This window comes from Lissotriton vulgaris, chromosome 7 (genome assembly GCF_964263255.1).
Source record: "Lissotriton vulgaris chromosome 7, aLisVul1.2, whole genome shotgun sequence".
NCBI classification, from domain to species: Eukaryota; Metazoa; Chordata; class Amphibia; order Caudata; family Salamandridae; genus Lissotriton; species Lissotriton vulgaris.
This window is the reverse complement of record NC_141695.1, coordinates 1,676,196,550-1,676,217,400: the sequence shown is the minus strand read 5'-3', so window position 1 is coordinate 1,676,217,400 and position 20,851 is coordinate 1,676,196,550. Positions and strand designations below refer to the sequence as shown.

The window sequence follows — 20,851 nt, the reverse complement described above, 5'->3', positions numbered from 1 at the left end:
ATGTCTCATCTGCTGGTAGGTGTTTTTGCTGCTGGCAGGTGTCTGTATGGCTAGTAGATCTATTTTCTGTTGGCAGGTGTCTGCTGCTGGCAGGTGTCTGTATGGCTAGTAGATCTATTTTCTGTTGGCAGGTGTCTGCTGCTGGCAGGTGTCTGTACTGCTAGTAGATGTCTCAGCTGTCGGCAAGTGTCTGTGCTGCTGACAGATGTCTCATCTGCTGGTAGGTGATTTTGTTGCTGGTAGGTGTCTGTGCTGCTGGCAAGTGTCTGTACTGCTAGTAGATGTCTTTGCTGCTGGCAGGTGTGTGCTGCTGGCAAGTGTCTATACTGCTGGGAAATGTCTCAGCTGCAGGTTGGTGTCTGTGCTGCTGGCAGGTGTCTGCGATACTGGCGGGTATCTGTACTGCTAGTAGATGTCTTTGCTGCTGGCAGGTGTCTGTACTGCTACTAGATGTCTCAGCTTCTGGCAGGTGTCTGTGCTGCTGGCAAGTGTCTATACTGCTGGTAAATGTCTCAGCTGTAGGTAGGTGTCTGTGCTGCCGGCAGGTGTCTGTGATACTAGCGGGTATCTGTACTGCTAGTAGATATCTTTGCTGCTGGCAGGTGTCTGTACTGCTACTAGATGTCTCAGCTGCTGGCAGGTGTCTGTGCTACTGGCAAGTGTCTATACTGCTGGTAAATGTCTCAGCTGTAGGTAGGTGTCTGTGCTGCTGGCAGGTGTCTGTGATACTGGCGGGTATCTGTACTGCTAGTAGATGTCTTTGCTGCTGGCAGGTGTCTGTCCTGCTACTAGATGTCTCAGCTGCTGGCAGGTGTCTGTGCTGCTGGCAAGTGTCTATACTGCTGGTAAATGTCTCAGCTGTAGGTAGGTGTCTGTGCTGCTGGCAGGTGTCTGTGATACTGGCGGGTATCTGTACTGCTAGTAGATGTCTTTGCTGCTGGCAGGTGTCTGTACTTCTACTAGATGTCTCAGCTGCTGGCAGGTGTCTGCGCTGCTTGCAAATATCTCGGAGGCTGGAAAGTATCTCTACAGCTGGCAGGTCTTGATATTGTTGGCAGGTGTCTCAGCCACTGGCGGATGTCTACTCTGCTACCAGGTGTCTGAACAGCGGGCATGTGCCTGCACTCGTAGCACTTGTCTGGACAGTACCAGGTTTCTGTGGCACTTGAAGGTGACTGCCCAGCAGGCAAGCGTCAATAGCACTGGCAGGTACCTATACTGCAGGCAGGCAAATCCTTAAGTGGGAGGAAACATTCTGAAAGTGGACTAAGGCTAAAAGGTGCAAGGCCAAAGAAGAGCCATTAGGAATTCCTTTCAGACGCTGTGGTCTATGCAACTAACAGAGGACCATATTACCAAGATGTGCGTTAAAAAACGCACATCGTACATTTCCCTATCACCGGCTATCGCTGGATTTTATTGCCGTGTTAGCACGTCATTATCATCGCGCAACACGTAGGGGATATTAAATCCGGTGATAGCCGGCGATAGGGAACATTAGCGCGTGAAAACAAGCGTTGTTGTCACACGCTAATGTGTGCCTTGATAATATGGGGGGGGTGGATTCAGCTTTATGATCCAAACCCCCATGTTATCAATGCCGAACACCTGATCAGAGCAGGCGTTGGGAGACCTGCGATAAGCGAGTTTATTGTAGGTCTCCTTCTTCCAACGCCTGCCTTGGTAATAGGGTGTTACCACCTCCAACCACATTTTACGTGTGGTTGGACGTGGGAACGCCCACTTTGCATGTCATTAGCGATGTTTCTCGCTGACATGCAAAGTGGGCTTGAGGCAGGCGTTAGCATGCCCTAGTTAATAGGGCGCTAGAAGTATCGCCGCTTTCTCGGCACAATTCGCCGAAAAATTGGCGATACTTCACCTTGGTAATATGGCCCAGAGAGAGTGTCTTAAAATATATCAACTAAAATCCAGTGCTGCACAGAGCGTGTCCTCTGACCAGTCTTTGGGTGACTCTTTGTGAGTTTTCTTATTGCATCCAGACTTCTCATACAACAACGAATATATGCCTATAGCAAGACAGATCTATTGACTTTTCCAGTACTCTCTAGTAGTCTCAGATAAATGAGTAACAGCTATGATTTTATTGTGAATAATTACAATAGGAAAAGTTTCAATTCTGAAAATATTAGCCTTTGAATTAAACATTACTAAAGCTCTGCAAAAAGGATAGTGTTCTTGGAGGGTCTTAATCTCTCCTGCTCTCACATTTACACCACTTTCTCTGTTCGATAATTAAGCCCTTTTCTCCTAAGACCTTTCTGCATCTACTGTTTGTGTATCACACATTTCTTCTTCCCCTTCACCTCTGTCTTTTCACTCTGTTCTTCTGTATTTACTTCCTTGTGACACCCCTCATTTACAACGCTCTCTCTCTCTCTCACACACACACACACACACATTCTCTCCCCCCTCACATGTAAACACAGTCTTTTCTTTTCCTTTGGCACTGTCAATGTGTCAACAGCTATGTATACCTCCTTCATACACTTTCGCATACATTGGTAGTTACAGTTGACACACATGTGACCATTGCTGTATGCGATCTGCAGAGGCCAAGGATTGGCTGAGCATGTGACTACATCTTTATGACTCACTGAGAAACTCACCCCACCTTCAGGCTCAGCTCCAGAGCCCTGATCGTGCCCATTCATGACCACCCACCTGCACCCTGAACTCACTTAGACACTTAAAGAGACTCATTGTATAATAAACACACATCTGGAAAAAGCAAATGCTCTTAGGAAATGCAAGATGAAGTAAAACTGGTGAAATGTAAATGGACACCTCATCGCTGATATGGATTATCATCAGGATTTTTACAATCATTGCTGAGAACGTGATAAGTCTTTTTGCCTGTATATTTAAGGATGGAAATATAGAGACCGCTAGAGTCCAGTTGGTTTTCAATCACTGCTAAGTCTCAGACCTGCCCCACTTAACGTCTTAACCGCTGCGTTTTTTCCGCCGCGGTGGGCGGTGGGCGGGGCGCTGTCAGCCAACCCGCGAGGTAGTGCTCCCGTCGGCCAGCGACCGACGGGAGCACGGAACGGGTTAAAGACCTGCTGGCAGGTGTCGATACCACTGCCAGGTGTCGATACCACTGCCAGGTGTCGATACCACTGCCAGGTGTCAATACTACTACCAGGTGTCAATACCACTGCCAGATGTCGATACCACTGCCAGGTGTCGATACCACTGCCAGGTGTCTATACCACTGCCAGGTGTCAATACCGCTGGCAGGTGTCTATACAACTGCCATGGGCTATACTACTGCCAGGTGTCGATACAAGTGGCAGGTGTCTTTACTGCTGCCAGTTGTCGATACCACTGCCAGGTGTTTTTACTGCTGGCAGGTATCTATATTGATCGTATGTACATTCACAGCTGCCAGGTGTCTGTACTGCTGACTGATGTCTGTGCTGCTTGCAGGTACTGCTGGCATGTATCTTTACATGTGGCAGATGGTGTACTGCTGGTAGGTGTGTGGATCCAGTAAGCTATACTACTTGGATCTGTCTGGGTGGGTTGCAGTAATCTGTACTGCTGCCAGCTGTCTGTATGGCTAGCAGGTGCTAATGGCCATGGCATTTATGGTGGACGGGTGCCTATACGTCTGCATGTGCCTGTCCTGCTGGCAAATGTTTGCATGACTGTGTCTTAATGGCTGACAGGTATCTATACTACTAGCATGCCAAGTCGGCCTGGTAACAGCTCTCTCTACTAAAAAAGGTAAAGTTATTCCTCCCTGAAAATGACTTCGAAACTGCAGCTCAATCCCATAAAACTCTTGTATCTGGATGGTGGCAGTGCCTCTCTTCAGGGCCAGAGGCAGCTCCTCCGCTATGGCTGAGGAGCATCGCTCCCCCTGCCAGCCTCACATTTTGAAAAATAAAATGATGATAAAACTCATTCATAATTTTTTTCTTTCATTTAATGAGGCTTGGGGGCAAGTTAGGAGGGCGTGTGGTGGGTTTGGCTGGCCATCTCAGGTAATGTAATGAAAATGCCATTTGTAAAGCGCACAGCTACCTCCAACAGAGGTGTCCCGGCGCTGTCCGTATACCGCTTATGAACCCTTCCTGGTTTTTCCCTGTGGAATGTCCACTCCTGGGCACCCCCAAGGTGAAGCCAGGCATCCCAGCGCTGTTGGGGCCGCTGTGGAGATTAAGCAAGCTATTGCCCAGAGTTGCAGAGTGGGACCCATGATTAGAATAGGCACCGAGGCGAGAATTATCAGGTCCAAGGAAATTGAGCCCAAGACCCGCCGAGGCGGGTATTGAACCCTGGTCCCAGACCAGACCTCTGCATCAGGGTCTGCCGTTCTAACCATTTGAGCCACACTTCTCCACGAGAGGTGAGGCGTAACAAGGAGAAACATATTTATTTCCCCTAGTTTTTTCCTCTTTCTAAGCATGATGCATTTTGCAGCTTCCATAGAAAGAGGGAAACACATCTATGGATTGTTTTTGTGCTTGAAGGTGTACCCTTCCTGCACAAAAAGCAATCCTGCCTGTAATGCAGGATGTGTTGGCACTAGGCTGCATACATGGCACCAGTGCTGGGGTAAAGGACAGGAATGAACTGTTTTGGATTAATACTGTGCATTTCTGCCCTTTTTCCTGTGACCAAGGCAGAGCAGCAAGGTAACTTGCTGAGCTGCCCTGCGCCACAATTCCAGAAAATATGCCCCAATGTGGCTCTTTCCAAAATAAAGTCTCCTGCAATATGCTTCCACGCTAATTGGTCAATGCCTCCTCCTGCAAAGCGCCTTGAGACCTTCTTGGTGATAAGCGCGCTATACAAAAGCATCTGACATTTGACATTTATCTCCTCACGGATCCAGCTCATCCTGCTCAACTACCTGCATATGACCTACAAAACACCAGAGAGGCTTTGGTGCACAGGCATGCTGGTGCTGCTAAGGGACTCCCGCTCACTTCTATCATATGGTGTGGGAATGTCCAATGATTGTGAGATTCCAGGGTAGGATCACTGAAGTCCTCTCTAGGGTACTCAAAAAGGTCTACTCGCACCTCTCTGCTGCTCATTCCACTGTCAGTCCTGGAGGGGTTGTGTGAAGCCAGTGCGGATAGGATTTTGGTGGGGATTGGTGTGACACTGGACACAAGAGTTATAGCTAAATGGTGGAGGCTGAGCTCCTTGGAACTAGACAATGGATTGGTGCGCAGCCCAAGTGAAGGTTGCGTACATGACTAGGGGGTACCCCAAAAAGCATGTAAAGGTGTGAGGAAAGTGGATGGTGTATGGTGAATTGCTTTGAAATGGATACTCGGTGGGATGTTGAGTTGTACAACTGATGGAATTATTTTACTGTATTTCTGGGCCTGTGGATTTGTTGTGGATTTCTGCTTGCTTTAAATATCAGTAACATTCAGTTTTGAAATAAAGAGCAAGGGCGGTTTCTCTTCGTGGGCAGAATAGTGTCGCCCAACTTGCTGCGAGCGCAGTGGTAAACACAGAATAATAAAATGGTCATTTCCATTTTTTTTTCAGAGTGCCACCAGCAGTAGCGAGTGGATGCAGGACAGATTCCTGCAGATTGCAGGATGATGTTTTAGGTGTTCAAGTACGCATGTCAGATTGGCCGACTGCCTCCTGCGGCCATAATGTCATGCGCACTTTAAGACCAGCAATCCCAGTACTGTAAACCAGCCGAAGGATTGCGAGTACAGGCCCCCAGCCTCAAAATGAACTCTAGGTTTGCCTGCTTCAACCAATCCTGGAGCTGTTCTGCAAATCTAGGATTGGTTGGACTCACATGGCACAAAGTCACTCCCTTTCCTTCCTGCTCCTAGTCACCGCCAGGATCAGCAAGGGGACATGAGCATCTGTTTGGAGTGACTGGAGGCCAGCAGCACTTATGGTAAGTGCCCACCATTAATTAATGTTGCCAGCCACTACTCAAAAAGAACAAGGAACAATGTAAGCGAAGCAGGAGAAACCAGGAATGTAGCATAGAGTAGAAAATAGGGCTTCCAATTTTCTGTTTTTGCTGACTTTTACAGATAAAGAAAGAAAACTGTCTGTTTTCCTTTCTTTATTTATTTTTTAAATAAAGAAAAACAATGCAGGTAGGTCGTCTTTGGATAATTCTCAGTACTATCAATGAAGCGTGCCAGGTAAGTAAGTGTGCAAATTGGCAGGTAAGGGAGTTAAAAAAAAGAATAACATTTTTCTTATGAAGCTTAAATAAGGCAGCTATTCGGCTGCGTACGCTCTACAATGTAAATGTTTTCAGGTGACTATACTGTACTGTAAAGCATGTTGCTAAAACCTGATGGGCCTTCAAATGTGAGTATACATTGTTCAGTTAAATTAATGTGTAAATATACCCACTGAAACTTCATTTATACACTACACCTAAAAAGAAAATTGATAAATATGGAGAAAAATATGCAAACAAAGAAATATGGATGACTACAGATGCAAATGTTAAAAAATAAACATAATTAAACCGGAACCCTAAGTTTAATAAACTAAGTATGGTCATTACTCTACAAATATCAAGCAGGTAGTAAAGAAGGCACCCACCACCACCCCGGCCTGGGGTCCGCTGACCCTAAGCGAGAAATGGAGACGGGTTCCACTTGCGAATCCTAAGAGGTCTTGTCTTCAAATCACAGAAGTACAAGGAACACACAGGGGCAAACAGCAAGAACTATTAACACATGTAGCTCATACCTAGAGGAAATGAGCATAAACACATAAAAATATTTAATGAGGGAGGGACTGGGTGCAGACTTGTGCGAGGTTCAAAGAAATGTGCAATATTGGCCAACAATTATTTGCATCTGCCCACTTTTCTATCCTACCATGTGGAAGGAGAGTGCTTTCAGGATCCTCTTTTGACACAGCATCTTACATCACGTCCAAAATAAGGGATATATTGAATCATTTGTCCTCACAAGATTTTAAGGATCTAGTTAGACCCCTGGTGGGATCCACCTCCAGATTTCTCAAAGAAAACTCTGATGGGACCTATTTCATAGGGGATACCAACTTTGCATCCAAAGTCCCTCCAAGAACAATCCACTTACAGAGAATTGAATCCAAGTCTCATTGTCACATATTCAGAGACCAGCCAAGTAGTCACAAGACCTATGATATGGGGTGATGCATTCATGTCAGTTTAAATATCAAATCACAACGAAGGGCCCTAAATTAATACGCATCTTTAATATGAAAGCCTTCTATTTTTTTTAACAGATCCACCATTAACTGTGACCTGCCATCCTAAATCTAATCAGGATGCAAATGATTATCAGTCTGAGATAGGTCAGAGACATCAACCCAACTCCTTTTTAATTTTTTTTTTACCACAAATTGGTCTATGTTTAGAAGCTGCAACTGATGCCTCTCTTTTTGAGGGAGAAGAGGCTTTGATTGTAAACTTCACCTTTTTACCGCCTTTTGCCTTAAGCAGATAATCTTTTAATCCTACCAGAAGCTTCAGCTCACGAGAGGCTTTAATGCCTTGCTTTCAATTACACACCTTGACCTCAGGGAATTCACATCCATCTGAGGAAGGCCAAAGGCAATGATCCTCTTCAGAAATATCCTTCTGCAGTCTTGTGGTGCTGATCCTGTTTTTAAAAATTCCTGCCATTAGATGTTCGATATAGAAAAGGGGGTGGTGATGAACAGAGTGTCTGAATTGAGCAGACCACTCTTACCCAGTCCAAAGATCAGGGCTTGATCCATCACCGTTATTTATCTCACTGCCCCACCCCGGCTCAGAACCTGGCTATATGCAAATCAGTCTGTCCCTGGCCCAGAGCATCATGGGAACAGGGCAGACTAAACTACCAAGCCAATTCTTCACCAGAAAGGAGACAAGCTACCGGGGACCGGTTTCTGGCATTTCAGCCGTCTTCGGCCCGGCTTGCTTGAATCCTAATGGAGCAGTGAGAAAGGGACTCATGTCTGAGTATACCCTGCCACACCTATAGTGGCCAAACACGATTTAGAAAAGGGGGTGGTGATGAACAGAGTGTCTGAATTGAGCAGACCACTCTTACCCAGTCCAAAGATCAGGGCTTGATCCATCACCGTTATTTATCTCACTGCCCCACCCCGGCTCAGAACCTGGCTATATGCAAATCAGTCTGTCCCTGGCCCAGTGCATCATGGGAACAGGGCAGACTAAACTACCAAGCCAATTCTTCACCAGAAAGGAGACAAGCTACCGGGGACCGGTTTCTGGCATTTCAGCCGTCTTTGGCCCGGCTTGCTTGAATCCTAATGGAGCAGTGAGAAAGGGACTCATGTCTGAGTATACCCTGCCACACCTATAGTGGCCAAAAACGATTTAGAAAAGGGGGTGGTGATGAACAGAGTGTCTGAATTGAGCAGACCACTCTTACCCAGTCCAAAGATCAGGGCTTGATCCATCACCGTTATTTATCTCACTGCCCCACCCCGGCTCAGAACCTGGCTATATGCAAATCAGTCTGTCCCTGGCCCAGTGCATCATGGGAACAGGGCAGACTAAACTACCAAGCCAATTCTTCACCAGAAAGGAGACAAGCTACCGGGGACCGGTTTCTGGCATTTCAGCCGTCTTCGGCCCGGCTTGCTTGAATCCTAATGGAGCAGTGAGAAAGGGACTCATGTCTGAGTATACCCTGCCACACCTATAGTGGCCAAAAACGATTTAGAAAAGGGGGTGGTGATGAACAGAGTGTCTGAATTGAGCAGACCACTCTTACCCAGTCCAAAGATCAGGGCTTGATCCATCACCGTTATTTATCTCACTGCCCCACCCCGGCTCAGAACCTGGCTATATGCAAATCAGTCTGTCCCTGGCCCAGTGCATCATGGGAACAGGGCAGACTAAACTACCAAGCCAATTCTTCACCAGAAAGGAGACAAGCTACCGGGGACCGGTTTCTGGCATTTCAGCCGTCTTCGGCGAGGCTTGCTTGAATCCTAATGGAGCAGTGAGAAAGGGACTCATGTCTGAGTATACCCTGCCACACCTATAGTGGCCAAAAACGATTTAGAAAAGGGGGTGGTGATGAACAGAGTGTCTGAATTGAGCAGACCACTCTTACCCAGTCCAAAGATCAGGGCTTGATCCATCACCGTTATTTATCTCACTGCCCCACCCCGGCTCAGAACCTGGCTATATGCAAATCAGTCTGTCCCTGGCCCAGTGCATCATGGGAACAGGGCAGACTAAACTACCAAGCCAATTCTTCACCAGAAAGGAGACAAGCTACCGGGGACCGGTTCTGAAACTGGGATGGTGCAGTGAGCTAAAAAACGGTGTTGGATCTAGCCCTGATCTCTTGACTGGGTGAGAGTATTCTGTTTAATTCAGAGACTCTGTCCCTCACCACCCCTTGTTGTAAATATTTTTGTCCACCCCAAGCGTGGAAGGGTATACTCAGATGTGAGTCCCTTGCTCATTGCACCATCAGGATTCAAGCAAGCCGGGCCGAAGACGGCTGAAATGCCAGAAACCGGTCCCCGGTAGCTTGTTTCCTTCCCAGTGTAAGAATTGGCTTTTGTAGTTTGGTTTGCCCTGTTCCCATCATGCACTGGGACAGGAACAGACCAATTTGCATACAGCCAGGTTCTGAAACTGGGATGGTGCAGTGAGCTAAAAAACGGTGTTGGATCTAGCCCTGATCTCTTGACTGGGTGAGAGTATTCTGTTTAATTCAGAGACTCTGTCCCTCACCACCCCTTGTTGTAAATATTTTTGTCCACCCTAAGCGTGGAAGGGTATACTCAGATGTGAGTCCCTTGCTCATTGCACCATCAGGATTCAAGCAAGCCGGGCCGAAGACGGCTGAAATGCCAGAAACCGGTCCCCGGTAGCTTGTTTCCTTCCCAGTGTAAGAATTGGCTTTTGTAGTTTGGTTTGCCCTGTTCCCATCATGCACTGGGACAGGAACAGACTAATTTGCATACAGCCAGGTTCTGAAACTGGGATGGTGCAGTGAGCTAAAAAACGGTGTTGGATCTAGCCCTGATCTCTTGACTGGGTGAGAGTATTCTGTTTAATTCAGAGACTCTGTCCCTCACCACCCCTTGTAAATATTTTTGTCCACCCTAAGCGTGGAAGGGTATACTCAGATGTGAGTCCCTTGCTCATTGCACCATCAGGATTCAAGCAAGCCGGGCCGAAGACGGCTGAAATGCCAGAAACCGGTCCCCGGTAGCTTGTTTCCTTCCCAGTGTAAGAATTGGCTTTTGTAGTTTGGTTTGCCCTGTTCCCATCATGCACTGGGACAGGAACAGACTAATTTGCATACAGCCAGGTTCTGAAACTGGGATGGTGCAGTGAGCTAAAAAACGGTGTTGGATCTAGCCCTGATCTCTTGACTGGGTGAGAGTTTTCTGTTTAATTCAGAGACTCTGTCCCTCACCACCCCTTGTTGTAAATATTAGATGTTCGATAGGCGATAACCACAACAGACGTTTTACTGAAACACCTGTATGATCCAAAATCATGTTTTAAATACTCTTTTCCCAGAAAATGAATATCATGTACTGAGTCAACTGTTTCATAATCTGAAATACCTCCCGCAGAACACACCTCGCCACACAAATAGGACAAACAAGTTCCTGAGAAGCACAGTGTAATCACAGAAAGATGTTAAACTCAATAAAAAAATCTAACAAACAAAGTTCATCAGAGCTGAACACTTAACAGTCCTGTTAAAGATGTTAAAAAGCCTTGATTTTAATATTTACAGCCACTGTGTGTTTTTGCGCCAAGTACAAGTTGGCCAATAGGCAGTTATACAGGTGTGTATGTCTGCCTGTATGTGAGCTGGTTGTGCTTGTATATGTGCACTTGAGTGTTAAGCGTGAACATTGGTGCCTGTATGCGTGTTACCTTAGTGCATGGGGCAAAATAGAGCATGTCTATAGAATAGAAGGATTATCTTGTGTTACGCAAATGACAGTACTTCTTTTATTTCTATATCACTAGAAAAATAAAAGAATGACTATCTTAGTCACTACGAAAGATAAATGTTTTTTAAGTTTGCCCGCATGATGAGGTTGGCTGGGCCAGTGTCAAAGCGGTCATGAGTGGTCTTGAGTGGAGGGGCAAAAAGGAGAGGCTATACACAGCCCCCAAGAGTCCTTCCCTCCACCAGGGCACTTAAAGAACAATATGTGAGACGTTATACATTTTTGGGTTTAATGTCGTTCAATGATTTGGTCCCATTCAAGGGTACATTTGAAAAATGGCCAGATGCAAGCGATGTTTTACTCAGTGGAGCAACGTAGGGTTTATTTTACCTGTTTCAGATTAGGCACACTCCACTTTATGGTAGCCTACAACAGGGTTCATGGTTTCATAGCTTACCCTTTTGTCCACATGATGGCATCGCAACATTTTTTTTGTTCATTTAATTTTTTCTGTAGGTTTTATTCCCAACCTAGAAGGTTTTTTATAAAATCTATCCTGCTGTTATTCGGGGTTAAAAGTCATAATGCGTTTTTATCCCGTCTGTTAGAGTTTATCCCGTCTTTTACGGATAGAAACCAAAGTTTGTTGTTTTGCCATTACCAGCTTTATCTGAAGGGCTTTGAAAATTTGAAACTCTCCGAAACAAAATGAACTCAACACAACTGCACCTTTCTTAACATTAGGTATCCTTGCATTGCTTTTATATATTGATCCTTTTTAATCTCATTAGGTATTTTGATAACTGTTCCGTCCACAGGTTTTACGAATGCAGCCTATCATATAAGATGTTTTGTTCAAGTGACTTGCTGTTTGCCATTTCAGTTTTACGTACCTCCAAGTAAATCCAATTGCTAACTTTGTCTGACTTTTATTCGGACTGACATCCCCAGTAACTTGTGACCTTTTATGGTGATTTAGATGTTTTAGTTTTCTCAGGTTTGTCTAATCAAATGGTATTTTAGTGCAATGAAATGCTGTAAAACTTATCTAAATTTGTTTTATGCCGTTGCAATGTGACTTGTAGTTTAATCGTGTTTTTATTATTTATCACGCTCACTTTTATGGTTCTTTGAACCGAATAAAGATGTTTGACCGACTGACTGACATTCAGTGGAGTCACAAAGACATTTATTTCATGTGTCGGACTCAAGACCTCCTCCGAATCTTGTGAAAGAAAATGACCTTTCCTGAAGGAATATTTTATAAACACTTGTTTAGAAATGAGGAATTATCCAATAATAATAATAATAATATCTGTCTTATGGATGTACTTATTCTATATTAATTATTTGGGTTTATCCTGGATATCCCAAATGAGCCATTTTGATGGCATGGTTATCTTTCTGAAATCCAGTTCTTAGGGCTGGGACAAGAAGCACTCGTTGGACCAGAGAGGATAACCTGCTGTCCTTCATTCATCTATGTGTTTTCTGTGTTTCTCCATACAGGGAGCGTCCTGTTGTCTACAATGGCGTGGCCAGTCCTAGTTCTGGTTCTGTGCCTGGGTTGGATCCACGCCTCGCGGGCAGATTGTGCAGCTCAGTGCTCTGTATGCACCATTCAAGGACCTGACGTGGACATTCAAGTCAACCCACTGGTACGTGTTGCAAGTTAAAAGAAATACAATATGCTGAATGAAAGAAGACAATAGCCTTGAGGGATTACTAGGGCGAGGGGGTGGAGAAAGCTCCTTCCACCGAGGAGGGGGGCAGTGGGAATGCTCGTTTCAGTTTACTTCCCAGATCCTTAAGTCGTAAGTAGGAACTAGGAGCTTCCAAGGTGAGAGTATATGTGTTTCCTAATAAACACAAGGCTGGATAACTTTATCTTACTTACAGAGCTGGTCTTACAAAGCTTCATTGGCTCTCCAGGGAAGCCAGATTGGGGAAGAAAAGCCTAGCTCATGGGGTGAGATGTGTTGGTTGAGTCAGGTAGACTATAACACAATCCTTATGCATGATGAAGGCTAGAGCCCTGCTTCGGGAAACGGCCACTACAACGAGGCCGTTTCAACGAAAACCTTAACGACGCATGCATTACAACACATGCGTGGTTACAACGACAGCCTTTACCACGCATACGTTTACTACGAGGTACGTAGTAAAGGCATGTGTGGTAAAGGGTACAAATAAAAAAGGGGGGTTGGGGGGCTTCCCCCCCAAAACAAACACTAACCTTTAGACGAGATGTGCAGGCAATCGGCGTCGCAGAGGAAGGAAATGGCCGTTTCTTTTTTCCTACGTATGACGTCAGCACGAAAAAATACGTAGAGAAGGATAAGCGTGAAAATAGCATTCCGTAGTAACGCATGCGTGGTAAAGGCATGCGTTACAACGGAGTTCGTTGTAAGAACATACAACCCCCTGCTTCAGGGTCACGGTCAGCTCAGGTTCCTTCTCCATGGGTCACTATGGTGGAAGCCCTCTCTTTGGAAACAATGGCCTAATGCTAACCTTGCTTGGGTGCTGTCCAGAGTGCTGAAGGCCTTTAACTTTGTTGCTCTTGATGGTAATCCACATATAGAGTGGCTAGAAAGCATAGAGATCAAAGTCTACTGGCACCCTTAATATCTCATTCTCTTTTCAACACAATCAAAGAATTCCAGTCCCACTGGATTCCAGGCTAACCTACTGAGAGGGTTCATTGAGCCCCAAATTAACAAGCCCCGGTAAAGCCAATAGGTCTGGCTTTGGCAAGTCTGTAGTTTGCTTGCAAATATATGCAAAAGACATAAAACGTCTAACAGTAATAACACGTAAACATGCTGCCATCTAAAAGTGGTTTGCATATGTTTGTAAAAAACGACCCATTGCTAAATATAATTATATATAGGGCTCCCGGTGTTATGGTATTTATTTTTTGGACATTTCCGTCTGTATTTATACATGTTTTTGCTAATTTTATCTGTATTTATACATATTTATTTTGGGTTTTGGGGAAAAATTAAGCTGAAATGAGTATATTTCCACATTTATTTAACCGAGAAATATGCGTTCATGCTTGAATGCCTGCCAGGTTTCAATGCTGTGAACACCCACAGAAGATAAATCAGTGCACTTTTATGAAAATATGCACATTTCTGTATCAACATTGTTCATATCTACTGCTGTAAAATCCTCTTTACTAAAATTCCTTTCTTTTTAACCCCCTTTCCTATCATTCCACACAGCTACTGGCCTGGCAGTCATGGCAGACAGTATTTAGAATTACTCAATAAGCAACCCAATTTCCGTTTTTATCCACATTTAAAAATAAATACAGACAAGAAAATGAATGTTTGCTGTTTTTATTTATCTGTAAAAATCTGTAAAAACAGAAAACAGGCAGCCTTAATTATATAATTAAAAATTAATTCAAAATTAAATTCAGAGATTCAGCAGCCAGCTCTTAAATTGAAGTGGTCTACTTTCACGGTGGATGTACACATGTGCAAGAGCAAAATACCATGACTCACAGTGAAAAAGTCCAATGGCTGAAGATGGGTGACCTATTGAGCTCTAGACAGTGGTGGACAGAAGCAAAATGTGAATGACACTTGAACAACCAATGGCTTAAGATGGCTGGCAAATGCCTAATTTGTATAAATATGCATGCATTTGTATTATGATTCTTTTGGAAAGAAATGGAGATTTCTCTTGGGGAAGGTCAAGAATGCCCAGCTGACCCACGTACTTTAATTATTTGTTTGTTTGTTTATTTACTTGTTATAGCACCTTTTTCAGCTGGGTGGTGCAAGAAGTGCAAAAGAGAGAAAGATAGGATTGAGGAGGTTAAAGCAACTTTCATGAAAACAAAGAAGGAAAGCTCAGAGAGACAAGATTAAAACCATTGAAGAACAGCTCCAGAAATCCCACGTTTAGAGAAAGAATAAGAATAGAACGACCCAATGTATCAAAACCCACAGAAAGATCTAAAAAATAAGAACAGAAGACTGTTTATTATGGTGACTGCTAAATATAATGTTTGGAACAGAATGAAGTGCATACTTAGATAAATAGCCAGGACGTAAAGCAGATTGAATTAAAGAAATCAGAGCATTGGTCAGAAGCAAAGAGTAGAGCAGAGAAAAGACATGTTCCAGTATTTCAGAAAGGATCAGCAGCAGCGAAATGTGCGAAAGGTAGAACGATCACTTCTGCCAAAAGTGGATTTTTTAAGGACCATAGAAGTTTTGAAACAAGAAGGAAAGAACCAAGAGGAGTGAAAGAAAGAGAAAAAAGAGGCCACATTAGGCATTAGCCGGTTTTACCAGCAGGGTAGGTAAAAGATCGAAGCGGGTGCAGTACATTTTGCTCTAGATAGGTAGAAATGAATGCCCAAATCCAAGTTAGCCCAACTTAACTACGAACGACTTCAGTACAAGGAGGGTGAAGAAGATGCATGGGGAGGAGAAAATAAATCAGGAGAAAGGGTAGCTGGTTGTGCTGAGGCAAAAATAATACGAATGTTAGAGATTTTCGTTTTTTTGAAGGAGTTTAGAGGTATAATACATAGCTAACTCATCTGTAATGTGGGAATAACAAGATGAGGGGTCAGGATGAGGAGGGTGTATAAGCATATGATTAGGGCTCCCAGTTTTTCCATTTTTACTGATTTTTACAGATAAATAAAGACAGAAAACTATTTATTTTCCTGTCCGTATTTATTTTTAAATACCGAAAAATACAGAAAATAGGTTTTCTTCGGATGATTTTGTCTACTGTCAACCATGAGTGCCAGGTCAGAAGGTGTACAGATTGAAAGGTTGGGGAGATTAAAAAAGACAATAGATTTCTCCTTTAATCTTATTAAGTGCAGATGAACAGACGTTACTTACCTGTAAACTGTGGTTCTCCAGTATTGGTGTCTTTCATAGATTCACATGCTTGAATAATCCCCGTCATGGAAGTTGGAGTCCCACGGTACATAATAAAGCAATGTAGTAATAACAAAAGTATATATATATATATATATATATATATATATATATATATATATATATATTCTGAGCAAACGCTGTGAAGCTTGGAAGAGCACTCATCCACTCTCTGCTCTCCAGCATTTCAAAAGTGCAGCCCTCCGTTCTTGCTTCGTGTTTTAATTAGATCTGCCAACGCGTTTCAGGGCTCAAGGCCCCTTCTTCATGGGCTGAGAAAGTTACACATGAGACCAGCATGCGCAGTGAGTTGCTTTTATTTTAAACCATCCTTCTGGCGAGGGGCGTGTTTGCATCCACTTGCCCTCGTGCATTCTGGGGGATGGAGTTTTTGCATACTGGAAACGTCTTTTTCTTTAAGTAAGTTCATGTGCGTCTTCCCCAATGGTTTTGATTAAAGTTTGTTACTCTGAGCCAATGTGCTGATGAAACCCTCCCATTATTGCGAGTTCGTGGCTCACTCAGAGTAACAAACTTTAATCAAAACCATTGGGGAAGACGCACATGAACTTACTTAAAGAAAAAGACGTTTCCAGTATGCAAATACTCCATCCCCCAGAATGCACGAGGGCAAGTGGATGCATACACGCCCCTCGCCAGAAGGATGGTTTAAAATAAAAGCAACTCACTGCGCATGCTGGTCTCATGTGTAACTTTCTCAGCCCATGAAGAAGGGGCCTTGAGCCCTGAAACGCGTTGGCAGATCTAATTAAAACACGAAGCAAGAACGGAGGGCTGCACTTTTGAAATGCTGGAGAGCAGAGAGTGGATGAGTGCTCTTCCAAGCTTCACAGCGTTTGCTCAGACTACATTACACGGTGCGTGACCGTGGGGAGAGGCACCACCGTCAGCTGAAGGATACTCCAACCGACAGCTGAGGGGAGACTGCAGCCAGGAAAGAACTTGACAGCGCAGCGCCGCTCTCAATGTGCTGATGAAACCCTCCCATTATTGCGAGTTCGTGGCTCACTCAGAGTAACAAACTTTAATCAAAACCATTGGGGAAGACGCACATGAACTTACTTAAAGAAAAAGACGTTTCCAGTATGCAAATACTCCATCCCCCAGAATGCACGAGGGCAAGTGGATGCAAACACGCCCCTCGCCAGAAGGATGGTTTAAAATAAAAGCAACTCACTGCGCATGCTGGTCTCATGTGTAACTTTCTCAGCCCATGAAGAAGGGGCCTTGAGCCCTGAAACGCGTTGGCAGATCTAATTAAAACACGAAGCAAGAACGGAGGGCTGCACTTTTGAAATGCTGGAGAGCAGAGAGTGGATGAGTGCTCTTCCAAGCTTCACAGCGTTTGCTCAGACTACATTACACGGTGCGTGACCGTGGGGAGAGGCACCACCGTCAGCTGAAGGATACTCCAACCGACAGCTGAGAGGAGACTGCAGCCAGGAAAGAACTTGACAGCGCAGCGCCGCTCTCAATGTGCTGATGAAACCCTCCCATTATTGCGAGTTCGTGGCTCACTCAGAGTAACAAACTTTAATCAAAACCATTGGGGAAGACGCACATGAACTTACTTAAAGAAAAAGACGTTTCCAGTATGCAAATACTCCATCCCCCAGAATGCACGAGGGCAAGTGGATGCAAACACGCCCCTCGCCAGAAGGATGGTTTAAAATAAAAGCAACTCACTGCGCATGCTGGTCTCATGTGTAACTTTCTCAGCCCATGAAGAAGGGGCCTTGAGCCCTGAAACGCGTTGGCAGATCTAATTAAAACACGAAGCAAGAACGGAGGGCTGCACTTTTGAAATGCTGGAGAGCAGAGAGTGGATGAGTGCTCTTCCAAGCTTCACAGCGTTTGCTCAGACTACATTACACGGTGCGTGACCGTGGGGAGAGGCACCACCGTCAGCTGAAGGATACTCCAACCGACAGCTGAGAGGAGACTGCAGCCAGGAAAGAACTTGACAGCGCAGCGCCGCTCTCAATGTGCTGATGAAACCCTCCCATTATTGCGAGTTCGTGGCTCACTCAGAGTAACAAACTTTAATCAAAACCATTGGGGAAGACGCACATGAACTTACTTAAAGAAAAAGACGTTTCCAGTATGCAAATACTCCATCCCCCAGAATGCACGAGGGCAAGTGGATGCAAACACGCCCCTCGCCAGAAGGATGGTTTAAAATAAAAGCAACTCACTGCGCATGCTGGTCTCATGTGTAACTTTCTCAGCCCATGAAGAAGGGGCCTTGAGCCCTGAAACGCGTTGGCAGATCTAATTAAAACACGAAGCAAGAACGGAGGGCTGCACTTTTGAAATGCTGGAGAGCAGAGAGTGGATGAGTGCTCTTCCAAGCTTCACAGCGTTTGCTCAGAATATATATATATATATATATATATATATATATATATATATATATATATATATACTAGCAGCCCTGTCCGGGGGCAATGAGGCTTCAGCGCCAACCGCCCGCCCAGGCCCCCGCTCACCCCGGACCCCGCCCGCCCCGACATTGTCTGTGTCCCGGAACCCCCTCCCGCCCCGACATTTTACGTGTCCCTTTGCCTTACCTGAGCCGGCGCTCCTGACTTCACCGCCGCTCCTCACCGCTCCTCCCCGCCTGTCCGCCGCTCATGTCCGCCGCTCCCCCTCATCATCACGCACGTCGCGGCCAGCGCTACGTCGCAGCCAGTGCTACGTCGCGGCCGGCTCTACTTCCAGGGGACTACTTTTTTATTAAGTTACATTTTTAAATTCACGTTTAATTTTTATTTTATATAGCCTATGTCCATCTGCACACCCTGACATTTTCAACGATGTATCGGGTGTGTGGATTGGCGCTGTGGTTCCCGAGTTTACCTGGCTCAAAGGTTTGTGTTCTCTCTTTATAATAGTAGTATAGATATACAAAGGCAATTCCGACTCCAGGTGATGAAATTGTTTTTTTATCCATGGATCGACTGTCAACCCTACGGCCCCGAAATCGGCAGACACAGGCCGCAAGCGGAGAAACCACAAACGCAGCCAAAGGCGGAAAGCAAGGAAACGCGCCAGTAAACTCCAACTACAAGGGCAAGGGGAGAGGTCGTTGGAAACGTCAGTAATGACACATAACAATGCCTGCAATTCAACAATTCCCATTGACTGCAACCCAGATGAAAGTTCCAAGAATCTTAATAACCCCTCAGAAAAAAACGGTTATTAATCTAACAGAGACAGTCCTGACCAAAGCAGAAATTCAAATTCTATCCTTAGGACTCTCTCATTGTAAAGAATCCAACTTTGATTATGCTACCACCCGCATGGATGTGTATCAGTTTATTCGCAAACTCAAACTGCATAAATTTCACACTCTTAATCCATCCAAGCAACCAGACAAGGAAACCATGACTCAAATGGGAAGCCAGAGCTCTATTGGGACCCCATCCTGTACAGGATTACCTTCTACCTTGCTCACTGTCCTTACGGATCTTCATGCCCAAAATCGCACTGAATTTTCGCAACCATCTTCTAGCGGTCAAACTCCAAGTCAAACCATTAGTACCACCACCACAACTCCTTTCAAAAACAAATCCAGGTTCAATCCAATCATGCCACGAGATGGTATTGACATCTATAACGAACACGTGATCAATGAACTGAAAAAATTGAACTTTAAAACTTGCGCCATGAAAAACAAAATATCCAGACGCAACAGAACGTATGATAATCTGGTGGCCAAACTACAACAAAACAACCAGATTGTCATCCGTAACTCGGATAAAGGAGGTAATGTGGTACTTTGGGACAGAAATCAATATATGACTGAAGCTATGCTACAATTGAATGACCTCAAATGCTACAGAATCAGCAGTGCCTCAGCAATCAAAGAAACGTCAAACTCGTTTTTTTTAAAGCTCTTAGCCTGGAAAAGCGCTGGTCTGATCACTAAGGATGAACACCTGTACATGAAAAATGACTATCCCACCATCCCCAACATTTACTTTATTCCTAAAGTACACAAGGACTCTCTGCACCCCCCCGGAAGGCCCATCATTTCCGGTAGGAATAGTTTGTTGGAACACACCTCAAACTATATTGACTTTTTTTTTGCAAGACTGTGTAACTGGGTTGGCTTCTTATCTTAGAGACACCAGTGATTTTCTGGATAAAATCAAGGACTTTGTTTGGGATTCTGGGTTCCTTTTACTTACTTTAGATGTTTCATCTCTCTATACCTGCATTGATCACAAGGATGGTATAAGAGCTTTGGATTACTTTCTCACCAAGAATAGACCCGCTTGCCCTGAGCATAACAACATGCTGTTAGATATGGTGACTTTCTGCTTACATCATAATCTGTTCACCTTTAACCAAACTTTTTACCAACAGGTGAGGGGGGTGGCCATGGGGGCCAGCTTCTCCCCCAGTTATGCCTGCATTTTCATGGGCTGGTGGGAGGAGCTGGTCCTAAAAGGGACTCTAGGTGAATGGTTTCAAAAACATGTCAAAATGTACTATAGGTATATTGATGACCTTATTTTTGTCTGGGATGGTACCAGGGAAGAGGCCCAGGAGTGGGTTAACCTCTTGAATGTTAATGATATCAATCTGAATTTTACCTGTACCATGAGCCACACCAGCATTCATTTCCTAGACATAGAACTGTACATCACCAACAGTACATTGGAAACAAAGTTCTACAGAAAGGAAACTGCTGGCAATTCCATCTTACATTACACCAGTTTCCATCCGAAACACCTTATTCGCAGCATCCCCTACGGGGAAATGCTGAGAATAAAAAGGATCTGCAGCAATCCCACTGACTTACTAATGGCTCAAAATGAATGCAAAGAGCGATTCCTTGCTAGAGGATATCCCATGCATATCGTTCAAACAGCCATTAATAAAACAACGGAGCTAGATAGAAATCTTCTACTTGTTCCCAGATCTACCAGAAATCTTTTAACCCCTGAAGCCACTGAACCAGCAGAATCAAACACTGTTAGACTTATCGTGCC

The 20,851-nt window shown here is 44.7% G+C and overlaps 1 protein-coding gene across 1 annotated transcript in view; it reads left to right on the top strand.

The window, feature by feature from the left end:
* PDYN (prodynorphin) overlaps positions 1 to 20,851 on the top strand; it is a 74,672-nt gene that overhangs the window by 26,611 nt on the left and 27,210 nt on the right. The window contains exon 2 of the mRNA XM_086929058.1: positions 12,424 to 12,572. Within this exon, the coding sequence (XP_086785184.1) occupies positions 12,444 to 12,572 (129 nt within the window). The 5' untranslated portion in view covers positions 12,424 to 12,443. The remainder of the gene's footprint in view (positions 1 to 12,423; positions 12,573 to 20,851) is intronic.